A 25762-nucleotide genomic window follows, 5' to 3' on the forward strand; every position below is an offset into this window, starting at 1 on the left:
ATGTTTTCAAATTTAACTAACTGGTGCTGCTGCAGAAGCTCAAGTGACCAGCTTCTTTTTCTTGCATTAAAGTTGCACATTACTGCCATCCCCTGGATGAAAGGGTTCATTTCATGCAGCTTCTACAACTGTTTTGCTGCAGCTATTTTTGCTACTGAGGTTAGCAGAGAATTATGTAGGCTAATGAAAAGAGCTATTATATTGGACCATATTCTGAGTCCCTAAATGCTTGTCCCATACCGGAGAAGACTCTTTTGCCCAAAAAACAGACTATGGTACTGATTGCAGGCAAGGGACTAACATTTTAAGTTTGAAGTTAGTGGTCCTTCGCCTCACGCCTTAGATTATTGGGCACAGTGATAACACATGTCCTCAATACTTCATTTCCTAACAACTACAAAAACAACAAATGGTGTCAAACCTGACCAACTAGCAGAGTCTACATGGGGTACACAAAGAACAGTTCACATTCCATTGCCTACAAGATGAACTGAGACATGAAGAATGGTAACAACAAAGGCAAGCTTGCTCAGCCTTTTCTCCCAAGTGGCTGAAAGACAGTAAAGTCACCAGAGTGTCTAGGATGATCTTTAGCGGTGACGAAACATATATTTTTCCCTCCAAAGAGATTTTGTTTCATTTAAAGTAAATAGATGCACGGCTACTACCTGATGCAAAACTAATGAGGCAGTAAGAGGCCAAGGATACCATTTGAAAACATTTTGGGGGGGTGGGATGGAAATGGCACTCTTTGAGCATGTTTGGTTTTAATGTACTGGCAAGAATATAGGGAACAGAAATGTTCTGTTTAGACAGCATCAGGTTTGTTATGAAAAATCATTTTGGATGACGCAGAAGTTGATTTCTCTTCTTCTCAATGGGCTTTTGGAACCCAGGTTAACTTCAATGGAAACTTATAAAAGGAAATCCACAAAACAATTTACATAAAGTAAAATTCCATTACATAAAAATAAGGAAGCTTATAAATTCACATGCAAATAACTTTGGGGTCATTCTACATGATCTCAAGAAATGCATCTTAACTACAAGCAATTTGCCATTTTCCCAGTTTTGGGCTACATGTGCCACCCCACTTAGAAGTTATATAGCAGGAAAGCATAAAGTTCAAAATAAATCAATAGAATAAAGACAAACAAAATGTTTACAAGATGGGGACAGGAAGTTATCATGCTACCTAGGCAAAGGAACACATTTAACCAGATACAAACAGTGTGCCTTGAATGCTTCTAAGATGAAACATCCCTACAATGACAGTACTACCTGAAGAGAAAATATCTGGGAATATTTATTTCCCAGCAAATGGAGAATAATTGTGTGTGTGTTGCTGATTGCAGAGAAAGGCTCCTAGGCTACAATCCTATGCATCTTTACCTGGGATTAAGTCCCATTGAGTTCATTGATTTACTTCTGAGTAAATTCATATAGGATTGTTCTGTTGACCTCCCATCGTAGACTATGAGCTCCTCATGTTAGACAATAGGCACTACCATTTCAAAAGTAGTAGATGGGAAGAAGCTGGTAATTTAATGAGAGATAATTTAATGTGACCTAATTTGATCTGGGCTCTCTCCACTAAAACCAGACATGTGTTACCTGGAATTAAGAAAAAGCAAAACATTTAACCTCTCAATGAATAGCAAGGTTCTGGGTGATATTAACTGTTATTTTTCTATGAAATAAAGTAAAACAATAGTTGTTATACTGCATTGATTTTCAGTTATTTATTATTTAAAATATAAACATAAAGTTAAAAAAGATTTAGATTCAAGATCATTACCTTATATTTAGCCATGAAAGCATGGGTGTTGTGCCTCCACCGATGATCCAAACAGTAAAGAAGACAATGAGGAGGGTTGTGGAGAACATCATCTGATGAGCATAAGTTGCAGTGTCTCGTATGGCTAGTGCAAACGCCATGGCTCCTCTAAGACCTGCAGATAACATTGGAGACGAATATAATCTCTATCAATACATTCATGTTGCATGGCAGTGCACTCCTGCCATTTCCACACCAGTTCAAGCATGAACGTCCTAACTGCTCTTAAGCAAATAAGGCAGCATATATTATAATTAATAGTAAAAATATTTTTGGGGCTAGAAGGTCGTTTTGCTTGTCGCTCCACCCAGAACAACAGTGTGATTACAGCAGGCAGTGGCTGCTCCACACACACAGCAACTTTCAAAAGCAATTAAAGCTTTGCTCACCGTACCATGGGAAAGCCCACTTTGGATTACGTGACCTAACTGCGACAAGATTAGTCTGCTGAAATTGCACCACATGTGCCACAGTCTTCCACTCAAGTTGAGAGGGGGAGGCAAAGCAAACCCAAACCAGAGTATTTGCTTGGCCACAGGAGTAGAACCTGAGGGCCGAATTCCATTTCAGAGAGGCTCTCGGGAGCTACATTCCAGTGGTTGGTGAGGAGCAGGGTCAAAAAAGCCAGGGGGTTCTTACTGCCAGAAATTAGGCCTTAGGGGAACCATTCCAAATGGTTGGAATGGATGCACAAAAGTCGGGAAACCATCAAACTATTGGTGGTTGGGGAGAAGGGGTAGGGGCAAGAAAAAGGGATGGGGCCATTTGGGGAGGGATGGACAGATATCCAAGGAGGGCTGTATTTGTTTCTCTGGCCTAAGGTCTTGCAGCTCTGCGCTCAGCAAGCAAGTGAAGCTGACAAAGATCAAAGCAAGAGAAGCAGCAGCAGGAGGGGAAAGGAACATGAACACACACACACACACACACAAAGTAAGTTGTTGTAGAACAAAAATGTTTTCGTCCAGTCCAACAACATGCATGTAAAACTGGTAATATCTTTGATACCAAAAGAAATTTTCTGTTATACAAGGCAGATGACTAGCTTAATCTGATTCTTTTACCTGAAAACATCATCATGTGCTGAAAATTCCAGCTGATTTTGTGCCTTCTGCCCAAATTCAAGAAGAAAGAGAGTGGATAGATGTGTGCAGCTCGTCCCAGAAAGACAGCGAACTAACCCCACCTTTTGGTTAAGGATCCAGCAGTATCTCTGCCATGGTTCGATATTGTTTATTTAAGCTTAACGTTCAACTTCCATTTGTTTATTTCTGCAGGTATGAATCACCTTTCAGCCTCAATAAGGGGCCCAAGAGCAACCCACAATTAAAACCTAAAACAATTTTACATGTGTTTTTTTATTATTATTTATGAAGGAAACACCAGCCTTAGTTAAAATCTGGTAAGACCACCAGGGGCCAGATACTAATCACTAATCTAATTGCCCACCTCCCAAAAATGTTACAGTAGATTTCTGAAATCTGGCAAATGTTGACAATTCCAGATAAATGCATAGCCTCACTGGTCAGTCACACATCAGTTTATGCAGTCATCTCATTTATGTGATTATCAACATTCAATAGCATCTCTCTGAAATGTAAGACATTCTGAACATTTGTCTAGGACTGTCAACATTCACCAGATTTCAGATACTCATTGTCACATACATAAAGCTGCTTTTCTTTCCTTAAAGTGTTAAAAAAACAAAAACAAGAAGAGGAAGAGAAAGTACTCCCTTGGCTGTTTCCTCAAGTAGTACGTTGTGTACTAACTGTATGTATTAACTTTAATTACTACAAGCATTTCAGCTATTTTATGAAAATTGTTGAGAGGGATTAAAAATGAATTTCCACATAAAAAGTTGTAATGCTATCATTGAGATGAACACAGGAGCCTCAGGTGTGCAATAAAATCAGGAAAGGGTTTAATGGGCAGTACTATCAAAAAGGGATTAGATTAAAATTATCTCAGAGGGAAGAACGTGTTACAAAGGAGGCATAGGCCTACTGTGTTTTCCTCATAAGGCATATACAGGAGAGAAATGGCTAATGGAAGGGGGTGCTTAACTCCTACCCACCATTTTTCCTCTGCAAATCTACTCCCATCCCCAGTCTCCAGCCTCCAAGACTAGATGCAAGCCTAGCTAAGGGAACAATGTCCTCAAGAGTGTCATTTGAAGGAAAGATGTGTAAGGCACGAGAAGGATTAGTAGCTCTGTTTCCTGTCCAAGTCGTTCCAGCTGGGCTGAAACAGATTTCTGATTTCCCCTAGCGACACTCGGGTATATCTCATCTGACATCAGCTTCTTTTGCCCATCTGCTTGTAAAGGTCCCCCAAATTTCAGGATTGGCATGTTTAGAGGTACAGGTCTTTCAAAAGTCTTATGGTAGATTTCCCGCACACCTTTTCCATATACACTGCTTTGGATCAAGGTCAAGTAATATATTTTTCTACTAGTATTTAATCTCTTCTATCTAATCTAGTCAATATTAAGAAGTTATTTAAGAAAGCTATTATTTGACCTCTTGTTTTGACTACAGACCAAGATACAAAGTATTTGGCTTTGTAAAGGAAGCTGAAACAAAACTTTCCAAAGTCTCATTTTAAAAACTGTTAAAAGGAACAATATATACTGCAGGCCTACAACCATATGTGTAAGGAAAGACATTTTACAACTACAATTGTATACACATTTACCTAGGAATAAATCTCTCAATGGGGATTGCATTGTTAAACACAAATTATTTCAGAGTGAGGTAGAGGGTGAGCGGGCGAGATCCTGAAATCTTTCTAGACAACAGCTGGTAAACACAATACAGTACGGAAAACCGAAGAAAGGATACAAAAGCTCCAATGACGAAAACGGGACTGAAGACATGTTTCTGGAAAGTAAACAAGGCTAAGCCCATATAAGAAAATATGAAATTTTCAGCCAAGAAATGCAGAACTTCAAAGAGCTGGGAAGAAAGTTGGAGGGAAAATTAGCCTGTCAGTTGAATTCAATACAATTCACACTTCTTATAAAGTACAATACGCTTGCCTGCATTCAGAACAGCCTGTTTTTGTAAATAAATTTAGTCAATCAGGTCTGAATCAGGCATGTGTGTGTATGTGTACGTGTGTGTGTGTGTGCGTGCGCGTGTGTGTAGTTCCAATGCTGCTGCTGTAACACAGGAGTGGACAGAAGGTAGATGTTTTGGACTTCAATTCCCAGAAACCCTTGCCAGCACAGCCAATGGTCAGGAATGCTGGGAGTTAAAGTCTAAAAAATTGAGATCTACTTTGTGATCATTCCTGTTGTAACATATAAAAGGTCTCGGAGAAACATGTGGCATAGTTTTTACTGGATTCTATGTTACTACCATTGCAGGTGGGATAGTATGCCAGAAGGCTAAGATATAACCCCTCTCTCTCAACCGCCAAGTGTTGTAGGTGCACAGATATTTTGGGGGGAGGGAAGGAAATACAATAGAGCAAATACGCAATCCCACACCTGCAGTCTAAACGGTACGATCCAGAGAAGACGGCGCCACATGAATCTCCCAATTGTGCCTTTCAGCTAATCAAACATTGTCAACTGTGAGAAATCATTATCAGTTTTGACAGGCTTTTGCAGTTGACACAGTGAATGGAAGCATGCAATATAAGTGGAGTGCTATTTAAAAAGCAAAACTGAGATGTTCTGTCACCTGCTTGGTTCGGCTTCTTGACTCGACTGATAGATTATTATACGTGTAGTGAGCTTGTGTGATTCCACAGAATAAAACAGATACCACACCTGCCAAGAAAAGCAAGAGAAATTATGTAAATATAGATCGCATTTTTCCTGGTTTAATGATATCTTAAGCTCCCTATCAGTCCTTTTTAATTCCTGAAGTGTTAAATACTGATGCATGCTTACTAGCTTGCATAATGGCTTTGTGTGTCAGCCCTTTCCAGTGAACCTGTCCAGTGTTCTAATGAGACATGATAAAGCTTAATCCTGCCTGAAAGGTTTACCATCTGTCCTGGAAACCCAGTTCTATAAATTCCATGTGTGTGGAGACCAGCCCTTATAAGTAGGGATAGTCAATCTGCACATTCTCCAAAGCACTTTATTTTATATATTCTGTGACCCAGTCCCACTGCTAAAAACAGAGTCTGTGCTTGAGGCCTCACACAAATTAAGCCCCTATCTTTTCAAGTGTTTACTAGAAGGATTTTTTTAAAAAAAAACTTGGCCAGGCACATCCATATATTGCAAGATCAACCCAAAATTCACTTGGAATGCAAGCATACTGTGTGCCAAGTGACTGGGCAAACAGGCAAATGGATAACACAAGTCATCAAATTAACTATACTTTAATCCCAATATTTAGTTATAATACATTTTCGTCCTTGGTTAGATGCCACCTATCCACATCGTTTCCACGTAAAATGACAATTTCTTCTTCCTGCTGGATTAAGAGAACCATATAAATCTTTTCAGGGCTATAAGGCAGGTGTGGGGAACCGCAGACTCAGGGGACAAATCCATCCCCCTTGTGTTCCCCAGTTCACCAAGCCTCCCCAACTGACCCCCTTTCCCCCAGCCACCAATCATTTGCTGGATTCCTAGCTTTTGTGAAGTTTTTTCCTCATTCTAAAAGGCTCAGCTGCGTCTCTTAAGGCATTAGTTACTGGCAGTGAGAGCTTTAAGCTACAATGCACTGGTTTGTTTGTGTTTGTGCCCCCACCCCTTGTCTTTGGCCACGCCCCCTTTGCCTTTAGCCCTGCCTACCTCTGGAGAGCTTCTTCAAAATAGAATTCAGCCCCCAGGCTGAATGAGATTTCCTATCTTTGCTCTAAGCGGTGGGAAATCACTCACACGCTGTACTTCCAACAATTATGAACAGCATGCATAACTTACCCAGGTTTTTCTGGAGATCTATTTAGAATGATTCTCCCTATTATCAATGCAGTTTGAACAAAATCCACAATGAAGAGATACAACAAAAATGTGATTGCTTCTGGGGGCCAATGGGGCTTTGAGATTGTCTTACTCCCTGTCTATAAACTACATTGCAACCCCCCCCCTTTTTTAAAAAAAACTGAGAGGACATTCAAAAGGAGATTGTGATGTGGCACTGGGATCTGCTGTTCAAAGTCAAAAATCCCAGCAGATGTGTCCAAGCTTGGGGTGCATCTCCTGATATAACCCTTTGGATCTTGGCACATGTATTCTGGAATTAAGGGCACTCCAGCCACCTAGCTCCCGGTTTGTCCTGTGGTGACCAATGCTGCACATTCCAAAACCCATTTGAACAGTATGTTTCTGCACTGGGTTCATCTGAAATATGTGAAGGCAATGCCACAAACACACAAGACATAAAACAGCTTAAGGGTGAAATCCTATGAACATTTGGATAGGAACAAAATCCTGCAATTCCCAGCATTCCCCAGTCAGGAATACTGGGAGCTGTAGGACATTTTTCCATCTAAACATAGATAGAAAAAACATAGGATTGCACCCAAACTCATTAAAGGAATTATAACCCCAAGAAAACACACATCTTCTACATGTCAAGAGTTCAGCAGTGTGGAGACAGTGAACTCAGGTTTTAAGGGCTAATATTGTCTATGGTTCTATTTGTGACTTTACCCCCCCCCCCCAAAAAAAAGTTACATGTGTCCAAGGAACTAAACTGCAAATCTAATCCAGATTATAAATCTATGCCGGAATTGTGGCTAAATAAATTCTTTAAAACATAGACACAAGGTTCATGTGACAGACAGCAAGGTTTACAACTGAAATGTTCTGTTTGCTATGTCAGCACAAAACTGGCTGGCACCTCCCACTCATCCATCTATCAACGCATCTTACCTGTAAAACCACAAGCTTCAGCCAACAAGAACGTACTCCAAGACATCAGGAAAAAGAGTGCTGTCTCGAGCAAAGGAAAGCAGTGTAGTTTCGTAAACTTCGTTACGTAAGAATTTTGTTAAGGGCTCATAAACATCACTGGATATTTTCTAAAGCTATTAGAACTAACCTCACAAGTGCAATTGTGAGGTGAGAGTGTGGTAGAACAGCTATGGAAGCAGACTATTGGTTCTTCCTAACTCCTTAATCTGGCCAGGTTAAAAATGCTTCCAGGATAGGCATGGGTCTTGGTCTAGGCAACTGACTTCCTAGACTCTTTCTGGGAGTCTCTGCTCATCACTCTGCTTCTCATCTCCTTGTCTATATCCCTAGGATAGAGTCCTTGGCTCGGACTTGGCCCACAACTGCCTTCAAAGTAACCCTCCTGTGTGGCAAAGTTTTCCCAGTTTCGACAACATTTTAAGAGATGACATGATGCCTACCATAACTCTACAGGGAGAAGACTCAAGGGAAGGAGCAGATAAGAAGAGTCACCACTTGTACCAGGGAGAAAAGTTAGCAGTTGGTTTTCAATGTGAACAGTTTGATGGATTTTTACAGAAGGATATCAGAGCTGTTACAACCCCCGTCACTAATCCCATCATGAAAGAGCCGCTGAAAATGCCAAGGAAGACGCCGACGGATTTAAAAAAGGCTGCTGCATCAAAAGCATGGACGTTTCCCCCGGTGGGCTGATACGCTACAATGGATCTGCAAGGGGTGGGGTGGGGGGAAAAGTAGCAGTGAGCAAAATATTTATTCCAGATCATTCATCATCCAACAATCGTCTTAGGAGGCAGAAACTTCTCATCTGCCCATCTGCTCCCAAATAACTCCAGGCAAATGCAAAAAACCCAGTAGTCCCTCCAAACCTAATTTAACAAACTGTCAGAAAATGGTCCATTTGGCATTAATTATCTGTCACATAACACAGGAAACATCTGAGCATTTACTTACGAAGACAGTACAATAGCAACAGCGTCATTTAGAACACTCTCTCCAAAGAGCAGCGCGTAGAGATCAACATCAGCATGAAGTTCGTTAAAAATTGCCAGTACAGTAACTACAATTGGGGAGGGGGGAAACAAGAGGCTTAAAATTAGACTTATTGTATATGAATTTGAGAGGATAAAAAACTGTTCTCTAGATTTCCTATACAGGGAATATTATCAAACTGCAATGTAAACACAAGACCAAAGATGTTAACACAGGTTGACAGTTGGTGAAAGGTCTTCTAATCTACACATTTCTCCAAGGCTCAATTCCTGCACTACTTTTATGTATCACAAGGCAACCTGTACCTTGTCAGTTTCATGTGATGAATATTCCTTCAGCTTGCATCCCAATGTGGAGACATTAGGCTGTGACCCTTTTCAGATGACATGCTAAGCCATGATGATTAAGTGTTTTGACTTGAACATTATGGCTTAGCATGTCATGTGAATCATTAATTAGCATGTTGTGTGAACCATTTCTAACCATGGTTGCTACATTTATTTATGTATTTATTTATTACATTTGTGTCCCGCCTTATATCATTAAGATCTCAGGGCGGCGTACAGATAAAAGCATATAGTATAAAACAATAAATATGCACAGTTAAAAACAAATTAAACCATGAACCAAGTTAAAACAATATATAAACACGCAGCTTAAACATGCTGCAAAAGGGTTAGCGGCCTAACCATGGCTTAGCGTATTGTTTGAACACGCCCATTCTCAACAATGAGTGAAAGTTTCCCTCATGTGAGAAATGCCTGCTTTTGTTACATGGGTACATGCTTCAAGAATAGCAAATATCACAACTCAAGCTATGATCTGGGCTGACCAAAGGCCAACCAAAACAAACATGGGAATTAGGACTTGAAAGAAAAGATTAACACATATTTCCTGCATCTGTCAGCTGTGAGAACTTTCAATACAACAAAGTACATGGGAATGAGCTTCAGTTACCATCAGAATATTAGAATAAAACACATGTGTGTACGGACTCCATTCCGAACGAAAATTGTTTGTGTCCATTAGACAAGAAATTCAAAATCTATGACAACACCTTTATTAGAGACAACTAAAAAGTTGTGAGCAAGCTTATAATTTCTCCAGCACTCTTCAGAAAGCTCATTGTTAAATAATTATTATAATAATAAGAGAAGAGGATGAGTAAAGAGGTGGAGGAGGAGAAGGAGGAGAAGGAAAAAGCAGGGCAGGTTGTTGTTATCCACAAGTCTACAATTAATAACAGCCTTAAGATGATCGTACAGGATGAGTTGTGCAGACACAATTGGATTAGTCTCACAAGGTGCAAATCAGATTGCAGGGTGAAACTGGGGCTACTGTGATAAAAATGGGAAAGAATCTGTATCCCTTTTTTTGGTCCTGATTTCTTCCCACTTCTGCAGAGTAACAAGAGAAGCTTCAGGGCAGGTGGGAGGAGCTGACACAAGGCTCTTAAGTGCATCAGTGTTGCCCCAGTTTCCAGGAAGGAAGAGGCTGGTGTGGTTACAAACTACAGGAAGGGCTCTATTCACATGGATCAAAACTTCCCAGGCTACCCTGGCAGCACAGGAAAAAATCCATGCAATCCCATGCAGCAAAGGCTCCCATACTGCCAGGGCCCATCCAAAATACAGTATATGGGTGGGAAGGGGGGAAATGATGAAATCACCTGTGTATGTATGTATGTATGTATTATTACATTTATATCCCGCCTTTTTTCCTCCAAGGAACCCAAGGCAGCGTACATAATCATCATCCTCTCCATTTTATCCTCACAACAACAACCCTGTGAGGTGGGTTGGGCTGAGAGTCTGTGACTGGCCCAAAGTCACCCAGTGGGTTTCCATGGCCGAGTGGGGACTAGAACCTGGATCTCCTGACTCCCAGTCTGACATTTTAGCCACTACACCACACTGCGCCACTACATCTACAAGACTCTTGCCTTCCCTGGATTCAAAGGTATGCCATGAGTAGCCCTGCCAGTTACAATTCTTGGCACCAGTGAGCTACCATGCACTCTTGTTTTATGAATTTTTTATCCTGGCCTGTACCCATTCTACACAGTCCAAGCTTTCCAGATAGAACAAGAGCCAGCTTTGAATTCACGCTGCATTTCAGAATTCTCCAAGCAGCCACACTTATGAAGAATACCACTTCTCTTACAGACTGACTTTTAAACTGACCCCCCCCCTCTCTCGATATAATTATTCCATGTATGGAAATAAAATTAATTATTTGCTAAATAGGCAGCTCAGGCATTAGACAAATATTGCCAATCATAATTACATTATTTCTTCAAGGTAGCTCATCATATAAATTGCTATCTTTAACTAAAATACCATCAGAATACCTGTAAAAAAAATCCATATACATTTTAAGATGCTAAAGTCTGTACCTGGATCAGTTGCAGATATAATGGCACCAAAGAAAAGACAGTCTGTGTAGTAAAATTTATCTGAGAGCTGTCCCACCAGCTTCATTAATTTTACGATACCATACATAAGATTCCTGTGGGGAAAAGGATAAAGGTTGCAATGAAGCTTTTATTTTCTGAATCTCTTTAAAACAGATGGTTCTGGACTTGCTCTCCTGCCTGTTTTATAAAAAAGTTGCACCATGTACATCTGTTCTCCAAGTAGCACCATTGCTGAGAAACATGTAACTCATCCTATGTAATCCCAAGTAAGCAGACATAAAAATACAGTCATAGGGCAATTCTACATGAGGCCTTTATCATGCACCATTACTGAGTCTTCTGCTTTCAGATTCTTTGCAGGATTAAAATTGTCTCCTTTACATGCGCTTTTCTCTGGGGATTTTCTTTCTCTGCCTTTCTATATGTTTCATCATACAGCCACTAGATGGCGATGTGGAATAGAGCAATTGCATGAGACTCTCATTCCGCTATTTCTAAATAATACCAGACTTTCCTCATTAGGAAATAACCCACTATAATGGTTGCAAAAAGGCCCTGGAGGATGACAACATTGTGTAAAGGACCCAGAAACTACCGTGAGTGACCAATCACAAGCAAACAATAAAAGCTTTGTATAGAAAGTGAAAACTCCAAGAGCTACACATTTTGTCTGACTACTAACAATAGCCAAAAATATGTGGCCTCCTGCTGTTAGTTAAGGGTAAGCCCAAGGCAACAGCAAAGCTAATATGCTTTTAGTTTCAAGAGCACAGAGCAACTAATTATGTGAACTAGTCTGGAAACAAATCTCAGTTCATCAAATGTTTCGAGAAAGCTTTGAGTAAATTTTAGATAAGATAAAATAGTTTTTAATATTGGAATGTATAATCTATAACTTTCCTTCTCCAGCTTGTTCCAATAGACAACCATGTGGAAAGTTGAAGTGTGCAATCTTGACTTCATTTATGTAAGGGAAGCTATATTGTCCCACAGGATGAAACTATTTTATAAAGGTAATCAAGTTCATCTGACTTTGAGTACACAAATAAAACACTCATTTGTGTATTTTACTTTTTACATCGAGTAAAATAACCATTTCAACTGTCCATTGGTTTTGTTAAGGCCTACATATAACATGCCAGCGGTATACAAACCAGCTTCATCAAATATTGAGTTTGTTCTGACTCTATACTGTTTAGCTTCACCCTACCCGGTGCCTGTTTACACTTCCCTGTGCCCGTTCGCATTCTCCTTCCCTCTTTATTGTACTACAACTTATTAGATTGTAAGCCTACGCGGCAGGGTCCTGCTATTTACTGTGTTATCTGTACAGCACCATGTACATTGATGGTGCTATATAAATAAATAATAATAATAATAATAATGATCTTGGTGGACCAGCTGAAGCACAATGTCAGCAGTGATTAATGATCCCAAAATGATGCCCCTCCCCAAAGTAAATGGCAAAACTCAACTCACCCAATAATGAAACAAGAGACTGCAGTTCCGAAGAAGGCATAAGTCAGAATAGACCCCAGATTTCTGAAGAAGTGCCTCTGCAGAAGGAAAAGATGGATTAGGCACAAATGTAACAGCAGTTCTTAAGAAATCCTTCCAAACTCTGAAACAGAACACACACTTTTAGCAACACTACTGAGTCACGTTCTTCTTAGAAAACAGACCAGTTTCAGCTTTACGATGCAATCCTTCTGAAATAGTTATCTGTCATGTCAGAATCAGGTTTTATTTCAATATGCGTAGTGACTGCCAGCTATAAATGAATGAGTGAATCATTGTTCAGCATCTCAGATCAATAGCTACCACCACATCCTAAATTTTAAAAAGCGAGTTGGGCGTTTATATTTTATGGGAGATGGGATTGAACTGGGGTACTGAGTGAAACTCTGCCAGCTTCCAATCTCTAACCACCCAACTAGCTTAAAGGGTTAGTGTAGACTAACTCAGTAATAATCTGATTACATAACCAAGAAGTTAATAAAGCTAAGCAACAGAAACATAGAATTGCAGTCAAATAAAAACAAAATTGTTCTCATTCCATATACAATCATGATCTTGTTGAAAACAGCCATGGAGGTTTTATCTTATGCAGTTACAGAAGCTCAAAAGGCAGCAGTCAGAGGAGAAATACAAGCCCCTCTCGGTTTTCTTGTAAAGCATGGAAGATGTAGCATGGAAGCTAGGGAGCATAGCTTCTGCTAACTCCAGATTGAAGACTCCAGGGAAATGACTTGGGTGGAAAGAGTGTGCATGTGCATTAGAATGTGCCTGTAAAATCAACTGGAGGGAATAGCTTGGTCCAGGAATAATTCCATGGGATAGTACATAAAATGCACGGTAAAACTGGGCTTCTCCTCCTGCACCAATACATAGCTCATGTCTTGGGGGGAAAAGTGCAACTTAGTTATATACCTCAGAAATGGAGCCTGGGTGACCCATTCAGAAACAGATGAATAGAGCATAATATGTAATTTGTATAGTTTAGTATGTTACATTCCTAACTCTCTATGACACTACCCGACTAACTGAAAGGGGATTTGAACTAGAATCTCCCAGCATTCCTGACCATTGGGCATCCTGCTAGAGGCTGATGACAGTTGAACTATAAAACATCTGGAGGATACACAGTTGGGCAAGGGTGGTTTAAGGGAAAAGAAATCATACTACTTCAGTTCCTCTCACAGGCTGCTTGGCTCTCTCCAAAACAAACCAGCAAGTTTAATGCTCTGGCTTCCACCAACTCTCAAGACAGCCAGCAATTATAGTCTATTCATTTTATTGCACAGTAAATTTTTGATACGTTTACAAGGAGGAAAATAACATTTACAGTGATGGGCATATCTGGCTTTTGGAAGTTCAGGTTGTATCCACCTGGGCTCTGGATGAAACAGCATATTCTTATCAGAAGAAACCCCAATTCTATTTTCTGAAGGTACCTTCTCTTATGAAGAAATTACAAGCCTATCAGAGGAGAATTCCATGCAGGCTACGTGACTTCTGAAAGTATCTGACCTCCTCAAAACTTGAAGGACGATTCAAAGCAGGTGCTGTTGGGAGTGGTTGGAAGAGTGTATGGGTTGCTGCCGCAGGGTTTTCTTGAGTCCCGCGCACTTGCACAACTAGAGGGACTACTTGCATGAGTGCTCCACTGGGTCCAGCCATTACTTGGCCAGCATAAAAGTTTGTTTCAGGGATTTGGTTGTAGCACAGAGCAGGGGGAGGGCAGCGGAGTGAATTGTGAACATATTTAATTGCATTAAAATAACATTAGCTTAACTAGGAGTGTTATATGCCAAGTATTTTTAAGAAAAATCCTGCTCTGCAAGAGCACCAATTATAATATGCAAAGTTGGGAACAGAAGGATGGTGTTGATAACTGTCCAGGAAAAAAAAAACTATGCATGCATTTAAGAGGGCAGTAGTAACATCACATGGGAATCAATGGTTCAGGATTATACATTCAGGACCAAAATCCATACGGACTGTGTTCTGAAAATGTTTCAGGCTTACCTTCTTCAAACTATAGCCAGCATGGAAAATAATGGGAGGCAGGAGGATGTTGAAGAAAACCTCTGGATCAAAAGTTACCTTAAAAGAAGACAGAGCAAGCGAGCTGTAAAACAACATTTTCAGCTAGCTATCGACCAAACTTGCACAGTTTGCCTACGGATTTCCCATGTCAATCTCTCTCAATTATATCAATCCAAACCAACAATGAATAGAGATGAATGTGGCTTGGGAACTCAGGTTTCATTGTTACTTTTCCAGTGTGTTCCACTGCCCAAGACTGATTTCAGAACACCAGCTCTCTTCTGCCATTTTCCCCAACCAAAATTGTATTTGGACTGCATTTTGCACCCAATGAAACAATTGCATGAGGATTCCATCACAGCTGAGATCATAGCTGAATGCCCAGGCACAACAGTTCAAAGCCAGCAAATGGAACAAAGGCAATCGAGATTCATGTCCCTAGTTGGTCAAATTTAGTAGATAGCCTTGAGCAAGCCACCCTCCGCACCTGGTCCCCAGTCTGTAAAATGAGACCAGAAGCAACCTACCTCACAGAACAGTTGTGAAGAAGAAAGAAAAATGACAGTATTTAATAGCATATGCATCACCACCCAGAGGTTTTGAAGTGAGCAGGGCAAAGGGGAAAAATACAGCCCAACCTCAGCCAGGGGGTTTATCAGACCTACCAAATTCCAACATGCTCTACTGAAGAGTGTCTGGAACTTTCAGTTGGTGCAAACTGTTGCCATTTGCGTTCCAGGCACAATTAAAACGGTTGCTTTTAACCTAAACAGCTTAGGATCTGGCTATCTAAAGGACCGCCTGTCTTGTAATGAACTTGCCCAGGTGTTAACATCTGCAAGAGAGGCTTTCTCGAGAGCACTATTACCCACAGAGGCCCATTTGTCAGGCACACATGAAAAGGCTTTCTTCTATGTTGCTCCCAAAGATGGAATGTACTTCCTCAGGAACTACATTTGGCTCCTACTTCCTTGACTTTTAGAAAGGGAGGAAGATGCATCTTTTTAAGTTAGCCTTTCAAAATATGTAGTTTTAAATTTTTAATATTCTTGGTTTCATTGCTTGGCAGCCTATAAATGTTAATAATAAATACTATAAAAAGAACGATAAGAATAAATTCAAGCAGGCTAAGGGCAACAGACTCGAGAAGAAGTGGCTTCTTAATATATCTGAACAGCACTACATACCACTGCACATTATTCCACATATTCGGCATTGAAAGACACCTGTGCAAACAGAACAGCATAAAAATAAATGTTTTCATAGAAGGTCCAGAGTTAGCAAAAGGTAGCCCTCACTTTTCTCAGCATGTCATTTTGTTCCACGTTGTATATTTTTCCAGGGCTTATTTCGCCTTTTAAAGTGTATTCAAAGTATTTCCCACTGATGTTGACCAACAAAGTTGTGAAAGCCCGATCCTCTTGGGAACAGCTGAATGGCTTGTCATGACCACTTGTGGGAGGGATGCCATATCTCAGGATCACTCCAACAATCAACCCTGAAAGACAAAATTTTAGTCACTTATTACACCCTATCAGGCATATATGGACTTTAACATGTTCTTTTACAAAAAAATGCAGGAGGCATCATGGAGTATTTGACACATTTTAAAAACCTTGAGCATTTATATCACACACGTACACACACAGAAAGGTAGGCAACTGGGTATGAATACATCTTTCTTCTTACGGATTACACTGCATCAGACAATGGGTCCATTTAGACAGATATTATCTACACCAGGGAAGATAATGGGAAGATGTCGGTTTTGTGGGATCAACTCCACCTTTTGTTTTATTTTTTGCTAGAAACCTGAAGTCCACCAACTAGAGCAAGGTGCAAAATGGTGGCTCTAAATTCAGAGCCAATCATGTACCACACCCCACGAGCAGTGAGATGACCTGTGTGTGTACGAACCTACATTTGCGTTACTACAGATCAGGAATTTTAACAACTGTGTTCAGGAAGAGTCGGAAGCCTTTTGGATTTTATTGAACAACTGGGTGTCAGAAACCCTTCAAATTAGTGCAAATCATCCAGCAATCTTTCAGTAGATCACAGTCTGCCTTCTCCCTCCCTCCCCGATGCTCCCAGATTATACTGGAAGTAACTCTCACAAGATCTCAGGCGGAAGTCCTTCCCAATGCTGCTATCAGTAATGCCAGGGCCTGGATCTTACACCATGTGGAAACAGAGTGTATGATATATCACTCCATTATGGGCCCTCCCCTATGCTCAATGATTGGGAGTTCAAACTTAGGGATCCTGGCAACAATCCTGAGCTACCCAAGGGCTACCCAAGGAAAGATCAATTTGTACAGCAAGGCATTATCAGAGAAATCATTGTGCTGTTACACAAGCTAGCATTTAGTTTCCTATTTAGAAAAGGAGGAAATTCTATTTATGTATAACGACATGCCCACACACATCCATGTTGCACATTAAAAAAATACATGGGTCTCCCATCCAGGGGACAGATCAGGTCCACACTCTCTGAGGTTACAATCCTATATTTATTGTTTTATACTGTATACTTTTATCTGTACGCCGCCCTGAGTTCTTAGTGATATAGGGCGGGATATAAATATTTTAAATAAATAAATATACCCACTTGCCTTGGAGTAAGCCTCATTGAAATAAATGGGACTTACTTCTGAGTAGATATCTATAGGGTTGTGTTATTTTCAGGAATGGTGCAGCCTTTGATGCTTCCCAGACCATCTATGACATTATTTTTTTCCTATTTTCTTTTTAAAATCAGATTGCAGTATATAGCCATTTGACAGATAAAATGAAAATATTTTAGTGAAAATTATCAAGCAGAATTGCAGGCCTACCTCCAACCCCCAAAAAGCATGAAATGCCACAAAAACAAGTTTGATTTTAGAGAAGAATTGGGCCTCGTCTTTATTTCACTAAGAGGAAGCTTAAGAAAACAGCAATCAGCTGCAACTATCATAGGTGGAAACTGAAATAGTGGTCCTAAGGGAAGACAAAAATAGCAAAGAAGCACAAGCACACAGAAAAAGGGAACAAAAAATAAGGAACAGCAAGAGGATGTAAAAGAAGTCACAGATCTTTGCCTCTTAATTCTTATTTGAGCTTCCTGAAGAAATACCTTAGTTCTACTGCTTATCTTTCTTAAGGAAGAGTGACTCACTGGCCACAGCCTAGAACTTCTTGGCCTTTTTGGATTTCTACTCCTCTCAGCCCCAGCTGACATGGCCAATGCCCAGGAATGCTGGGAGTTGTGGTCCAAAATATCTGGAGGACACCATGCTGGGAAAGGTTGCCCTAGAAGATCATAATGAACAATTAAACACACGCTTTGAAAGTTGTGGTCACTTCGCTCTTTTAAATCTTCTTTACTTTTCCACTCACCCCAACAGCCATGAACCCAACATGGCAGCAGTCCAGCCTCAAACATATACCACTGCAAGATAAAAGAAGATGCAGTAACTCTAATTTGGGTGTGTTCTGCTGACTTGTCTTTAGATAAGAAATTTCTCTCCAAGTACAAATGTGTTTGGATCTCCTATCTCAGTACAGATCCAGAACATTAAGTTACCTAGCCAACCATGTTGAACGTTCTGCCAAAGCTCTGTTGCCTCTCTTACAGCACATCCAGTTTACTGGTTGTTTTAGCCAAAGCGCTAAATGAAAAACCAACAACAAATCGTATTGTTCTACATCAAGGGAAGACAACCACCAGCCCATGGACCTAATCCAGCCTGCAGAGGTTGCTCAAACGGCCCTCAGAGCCTTCCAGGATCCTTCCATGACACGGAGACCTCTCAGCCCTGCCCCTGGAGGACTCCCTGCTATTATCTATGATGTGCGATTGAAGATAACTCTGAGGAGTGTGGGCAGGGACTTGACATTTTGACTTGGTTAAGTTCAGCTAAGGTTGAATATTATTTCGTGCTGGAAACTTTCTGAATAACTGCTTCTAAAACTGGATAACATGTTTCAAGACAGCATCTGCAGGAAAAGGTAAACTGAAAAGGAAATGGCATCAGAACTCTTCAAACTCAAGATACCGAAAATAAAGATATACGAAAGCTCAAACAAATTCAGTGTCCTCGCACATTAGCAAATCTGGGCAATCCAGATACTTATATATAATCCAAATAAAAAGTGGTCAGTAAAGCAAAGGGAACCAGCAAAAAGGAACACAGGAAGCTGCTTTATACTGAGTGAAGTCATTGGTCCACCTAGACCAGTATTGTCGACACTGACTGGGTTCTCCAGGGTTTCAGGCAGGATTCTCTCCTATCGCTACGTGGAGATTTTTATTTATTTATTTATATAGCACCATCAATGTACATGGTGCTGTACATAGATGCCGGGGAATGAACCTGGGCCCTTCTATGAAAAGCATTTGCTCTACCACTGAGCTACGGCCTCCTCTCCTAAAACAGAATGGCACTGGATACATTTGTGCTATGTTAGGTTCCTATGCCACAACAGCTCGACAGACCCTCCATGTTCCAGGACAACATTAACTCAGATGCTAGGTATATGCAATAAATGGTGAGGGGATATCATGCTTCTAAGCTTCTCCAAAGGCACTGGACTTCCAACTTTTAATTGATCTGTTTTGATCTTTGTTTTATTCACAGCATTTTATTCTGTGATGTTTTTAATTATTATTTTTTACTTCCTCTGTAAGTTGGCCAGAGATGCGTTACCTCAGGAAATCATAGTTTGGGGAGAGGGGTATAGGGATCTCTAGCATAAAATTCTCAGCATTTTCACCACATTTTAATTCCCATGATTCCTTATGGTAAGCCCCATCAGTTCAACTAGAAGGAAACCAAACAAAGTCCACAGCATAGAACAACCCTAAAGATAATTATTCCATTGGGTAAGTCATGCAACAGCAACAATGAAACAAATTGGAAGGAAATTTCCAATTTCCAGAGGGAAATTTCAGGCGGAAAAACGTAATGTTAACCTCATAAAACAGATAAAAAGCAGCCGCAACTAGAAGGAAGTACACAAAGAGGGACCTTTCTTCAATTACATTCCAAATTTGGAAAAGAAGCTCATATTGAACGTTTCATCCACAGACTTCTCTAACCTAGTGTGACCTCCAGATGTGCTGGACACCTCCCATAATCCCGTTATAATTGGTGTTGTAGTTCAACACATTTGGAGGGTGCACTAAGTTGAGGAAGGCTGCAGTTTAGGTAGGTATGTTCATAGTGTTATTGGCGCCGTTCAGAAGATACCTTAAACCATAGCTTTAACCATGGTGGTTAAGCCAGAAAGCAGGGCCATGTTCAGATGACACCGTAGACCATGGCTTTAACCACGGTGAATAAGGTTTTTTGCCTTTTTCACTATGGTTAAAGCAGTGGTTTAAGATGTCTTCTGAACATGGCCTGGCTTTCTGGCTTAACCACCATGGTTAAAGCCGTGGTTTAAGGTGTCTTCTGAATGGGGCCACTATGATCTTGGGTGAACAAGCCCTTTAATCTGGTGTATCACTGAAAGATTTGCAGGTTGCCATGATCAGAAGCACAAGCTACAGAAAAGTCTCATTATGCTTTTAAAGACTGAGACTCCCTGGTAAGAAAATGTTACACAAGTTCAATGGTTTGTCTTGGGTGCTGTGAGGTTTAAGCTTTATAGAACTTTGACTGGGCCTCACCGTTTCATTTTAGAAATTTAGATCTGGAACTGGCAACAAGGGTAGGCATAGTTGGATACCTGCTGATGGCCCAAACCGCAGCAGGGGCCACTGTCAAGAGCCCCTGGAGTTGCTTTCCTTACTTGTTCACCTGCCTCTCACTCTGACCCAGATAATGGTGGTTGAGCTTGTTTGACTGCCTCTGCCTGTCAAGCAAGCAAGTGGTAGCAATGATGAGAAAGCGCGTGAGGAGTGATAGCAGCTGGTGACAACAGCAGCAAGAAGGTAGACTTCCTGAGAGGGGCGCCGTCTGAGGATGTCTTACCCAAGGGCCATCAAAGACATGGAGCCAGCACTGATCTCTAACATCTTTGCCACTTTGCGTATTACACGATACCATTCAAGTAACCAAGCATTAAAAAAATGGTCATCAGAAAAGATTCAAACACCTACTATGCTGAAGAGCCTGCAGCTCCCTTACGAGTTATTTTGAATACATACGAAAACCAAAAAGGCACAAGAAATCCAATGCACATTAGACAGCCAAATTAAGGGTTGCTGGAGGCATGCATTGCACAATCATGTTCCACTTTCCAGCTAAACTGCTGATATGAATAAGCAGCAAGCATAAATCCAGGGACGCTCTGCCTCTAAAAATAAAACCTATGTAGAATATAATCAGCATAAAGGCCTAATAATTAGGTAATTGCTTACGGACACTAGACTGGAGAGCAAGTTAGGAAACTAAGGGTGAGAAATATTTGCATGAAGCCCTCCTCAAAAAGGGAGATAGGTGGGAAATTTCAAGATGCAGCCTTGCTTGCTACTCCTGAAAGATTTCTCTGACCATTACTAGCATGCTGAAGCCAAAGATCTGAGCAGTATGAAAAATATGGTTCTAGCCCTTCTGACCAATGGAGGTTAGGTATGCTGGAAGTAGACTAAAATTGGAAGTCCCCTAGAAATGTAACAATGTGTTTTTCACATCTTGTTTCTAAACCTGTCCCATGAATGTCTCGCTGAGGCTTATATTTAAATATTTACAGTTCACAACGTTCACAATGCCAGAGATCTTGCTCACTCAGTGAGAGGAGATTAGATTCTTCCTTCTTTACACAACACAGCAGGTTTGCTGAAGTTCATGCTTTGCTCTCTCTCTCTCTCTCTCTCTCTCTCTCTCTCTCTCTCTCTCTCTCTCTCTCGTTTGGCAAGTCTTCCTTGTTTGTACACATCTCAAAAGGGGGCGGGGAGAAAGAGAAAAACATAACAAGGACAACTGGATGATGAAATACAAAGGACCTAGCAGAGGGACCAAATTTTATCTCATGTCCCATTTACACAAAAGTACACAGATAAGAAGAAATAAAGGCCTCTTGTTATATTCAAAAAAGCAGCAGAGCATCACAAACAGGCTTAATTATAATGGCTTCCTCCAAGGGAAAATGGGAAATGTAGTCCTGCATGTATGCTAAGAATGATTAGGTCCTCAAGCTATGTCACATTCAGCAACAGCTAAGCACAAGCTTTCTGTTATTCAGTAGGTTCCCAATGAAGTTCTCAAAGTCTTTTTGAAGGTTTTTTTAACACAGGAAGTGGTTATTTACTTTACTGGTTTTCTAAATGTCCACATAGGTGTTGGCTCTGCATGTCTCAACTTTCTAAAAGTCAATACTCAGGTAGGACTTGAAATCACACTAGAAGAAAGGAACAATCACAACTACTACGGTGTTAGCAATAGCATTGCTCTCATCAGGGCTGGTGACAAAGGTAGGTATGGTTGGGCACCGGCCAAGGGCCTACATCACAGCAATTATTGCCTATAATTCCCCAAAGAAAGATGCTTAGCAAATGCAAATCCACATATCATTCCATAGGGAACACTATTGTTATTTAGGGCAGAAGTAGGCAATGTGTAGGCTAAATCATGTGGAGAGTCACAACTCCCTGTCAGCCCCAATGATGTTGGGAGTTGTAGTCAAACATACATGGAGGGCACTGTGTTGCCTGCTCATGAACCAGAGGCTGTATACTTCCATAGAGCTCTGCTCCATAGAACAAATACAGAATGGCCAACTCCTTCAGCTTCTCAGAGGCATTTAGCTGGCCCAGTGTTCAAGATGGAATACTGGGCCAGAAAAGCCTTTTGCCTGCAAGGGAAATGCTTATATTCTTATTTATAGAAGATTTCTGCAGAGAGTCTTGTTTCCTTCCTTTCTTCATGTGGTCTTCTGCATGCAAAATGTTGTCATCAGCAACTCATCCCCTACCAAAATGTTTGGAACAAGACAACATAAAAACCTATCAGGTAGTTTGTACTGTGATTATGATCAAAGACCAGACAGTTTTAGTTCACTTGAAGCTGCATTAAGAGAGGAGTCCATCATTTCAAAAAAGACATTGTCCTAATGCACATTCTTAAAAGTAATGAAACTTGGATTTTCCTAGTATCATCATCATCTCCTCCTCCTAATTAAATTTGATTCTGCCTACAAAGTTCCCAGCCAACAGCATGTTTTTGACTGTTTAAAACTCGGGTTTTCAATTTAGTGCCCATAGGTACCAATGTGCCCACAGACACCTCTCTTGGGGTCCTGTCAGGTTCCCTGCTTCTACGACTGTTATTTTATTTCGTAAGATTTTTGTAGTAAACTTTTTTTTAACTGGGAGGTTGGCATGCTGCAAGCAAAGTGTTGCCATCCAGCATTATCTTTATTTGGGTTTAAAAGAATGGCCTTGCATTTTGGAACTCAACCTCCCACCTCTGCCTTGCACTTAGGCTCTTGTGCAAGTTACTTTTCTTTTAGTCTCACCATTTGCCTTCTGGGAAATTAGTGTTTTGTGACTGGGCATGTTCATTTTATGAATGGGCATGTCCCCCTTCCATGGCAGCCATTTTGTGAAAGTGTCCAGAACTCTTTCAAAATTTCACATGTGCCCACTATTCCAGAAAGGTTCGGGACACCTGCTTTATGAGGCTAGATAAGGACATAAGAAGAGCCATGCTGGATCAGACTAGGGGTCTATCTAGTCCAGCATTCTGTTCATACAGTGGCCAACCAGCTGTTGACCAGGAATCCACAAGCAGGACATGAGTGCAACAGCACCCTCCAACCCATGTTTCACAGCAACTGGTGAACATAGGCTTACCGCCTTTGCTGCTGGATGTAGCACATAGCTGTCAGGGCTAGTAGCCACTGATAGCCTTCTCCTCCAGGAATTTAACTCTCTTTTAAAGCTATCCAAATTGGTGGCCATCACTACATATTATGGTAGCATATTCCACAGTTCAACTATGTGCTAGGTGAAGAAGTACTTCCTTTTATCTGTCCTGAATCTCCCACCAATCAGCTTCATGGGATGACCCTGGGTTCTAGTATTATGGGAGAGGGAGAAAATTGTCTTGCTATCCATATTCTCCACACCATGCATAATTTTGTACACCTCTGTCATGTATCCCTTTGGCCTCCTTTTTTTCAAGATAAACAATCCCAGCTCTTGTAACCTTCCTTTGTAGGGAGATGCTCCAGCCCCTTCAACATTTTAGTTGTCATTTTCTGCACTGTTTCCAGCTCTACAATATCAACAATATCCCCACCTTACAGTGAGCATCTTCCTCCATTTTTGTATGTTCTATAATAAAGCACCCCCATGTTGATATGCAAGAGCTGATGTGATGTAGTGATCAGAGCATCCTTCACTAACCTGGTTCCCTCCAGATGTGTTAGACTGAAACTCCCATAATTCCCAGCGAGCATGGCCATTGGAGAAGGCTGGGTTTAAGTATGAGATTTGACATGAGAACTGTGTACAAATTTCTCCTCAGCCGCAGACCTTAATGACCTAGGGTCAATCACTATTTTTAAGTTTAACCTAATTTACACGGCTTATAAAGATACATTACAAAAGAACAAAAACAGACTGCATAGAACTCCAAAAGGATCTCTCCTAATTGGATGAATTAACAACATAATAGCACGTCTAAAGTTTTTATTTTCAAGAACATATGCCCTGCCTATTTAAAAAAAGAATTCAAGAAAGCATGTAACAATGAAAGGGCAAAACATATAGATTGACAATATACAAGAACAGTAATCATAGAAAACAGCTGCTAATATAAAAGGCCAGAAATCAAAGAAACAAACCACCACTTCACAAGGCAACAATTTTTAAAAAGGGAACAGCAAACAAAACAAACAGGAAAAGGAAATGCTCAGCCAAAGGCCTACTTAGGCCCTTTCTATACATTCCAGCCTCCCAGGAGGAAGGATCTTGCGATATGCTGCTTGCGAGATCCTCCCCCTGGATCCATACACGCATGTGCGAGCAATGGAGGAAGGAGGGCTGTCACGCCCGCCATTTTTAAACATTTATTTATTTATTTATTGCATTTATATACCGCCCCATAGCCAACACTCTGGGCGGTTTACAACAGTTAAAAATGGTAAACATTAAAAAGTATACAAGATTTTAAAAACCATCAGAAACATAAAAACAGCATAAAAACAGTAAATAAATAGGGGAGATGAGCGCAATCGTGCTCCAAACAAAAATGTAAGTTAAAAACAAAACCAGATCCCGCTCCCCCCCCCCCCGATGGGCACAGAGTGCCCAAATAGCTCCATGCCCCTGCCCATTTCCCGTTTCCTCGCAAAGAGGCAGGACAAAGCAGGGGCAGGCATCCACACATCTCCTGAGATGGTCCCAGGACCGCAGAAACAATGGGAAATCCCTATTTCCTGTTATCCCTGGATCATCCCTGGGATCCCCTGTGCATCATTTGGACCCACAGGGATAACCCCAGGGAAAAATAACAGTGTCGAAAGGGCCTTAAAATAACTAAGTTTTAACCAAACATCAGAAGACACACAGGTCCAGTTCATAGTCTGTGTTGTTGTGAACACAACAATCGCTCCCACAGCAAATGGGAGTAGATAAAAACCCTTGCATTGTTGAGCATGGCCTGTCATGGGAGAGAACCACTGGTCAGGGGAGAGAACTTGACAAGCCAGCATTCCTCGTTTGCACATTATGCTAAACAATCCAGAGACAGAGCACCCCTGGGTTGCTGAGTTGAACGCATTTGTGGCAGGAGCCCTCCCTCCTCCTCTCCATTTCATCCTCACAACAATCACCATGTGAAACTGGTTAGCTGAGAGTCAGTCACTGGTGCAAAGTCACCCAGTGAGCTTGAAGTCTGAGTGAAGACAAGAATCCGGATCTCCTGAGTCCTAGTCCAATACTCTAACCACTACACCACACACAATTGTCCATATTTCCTTAGAGAAATACATGTCCTCAGCAGGTGACTTTGGATATTATGTGGAAATAAGATGTGCAAGAAACTCATCCGGCCCCCTTTTTTAGCACTTCTGAGTGATATGTGAAGACATCCCCACAATCACCTAATGAAGTAGGTTATACTAAAAGGTATTTCTAGTGAGCTTGGGCTAG

At 40.9% G+C, this 25762-nt stretch overlaps 1 protein-coding gene across 3 annotated transcripts in view; it reads right to left on the reverse strand.

Annotated features, from left to right (window-relative positions):
- The window catches only part of SLC9A7 (solute carrier family 9 member A7), a 55477-nt gene that overhangs the window by 16857 nt on the left and 12858 nt on the right, over positions 1-25762 (reverse strand). For 2 of the 3 annotated variants that reach the window (XM_063126316.1, XM_063126313.1), the window contains exons 2-12: positions 15975-16174; positions 14656-14733; positions 12607-12683; positions 11107-11219; positions 8673-8778; positions 8285-8426; positions 7677-7782; positions 5524-5612; positions 4678-4791; positions 2899-3010; positions 1799-1952 (exon numbers count right to left, since the gene is read on the reverse strand). In XM_063126316.1, the coding sequence (XP_062982386.1) occupies positions 1799-1952; positions 2899-3010; positions 4678-4791; positions 5524-5612; positions 7677-7782; positions 8285-8426; positions 8673-8778; positions 11107-11219; positions 12607-12683; positions 14656-14733; positions 15975-16174 (1291 nt within the window). Of the gene's footprint in view, positions 1-1798; positions 1953-2898; positions 3011-4677; positions 4792-5523; positions 5613-7676; positions 7783-8279; positions 8427-8672; positions 8779-11106; positions 11220-12606; positions 12684-14655; positions 14734-15974; positions 16175-25762 lie in introns of all 3 variants that reach the window. The other variant, XM_063126314.1, reaches the window with a different exon arrangement.

This window comes from Elgaria multicarinata, chromosome 5, assembly GCF_023053635.1.
Source record: "Elgaria multicarinata webbii isolate HBS135686 ecotype San Diego chromosome 5, rElgMul1.1.pri, whole genome shotgun sequence".
NCBI classification, from domain to species: Eukaryota; Metazoa; Chordata; class Lepidosauria; order Squamata; family Anguidae; genus Elgaria; species Elgaria multicarinata.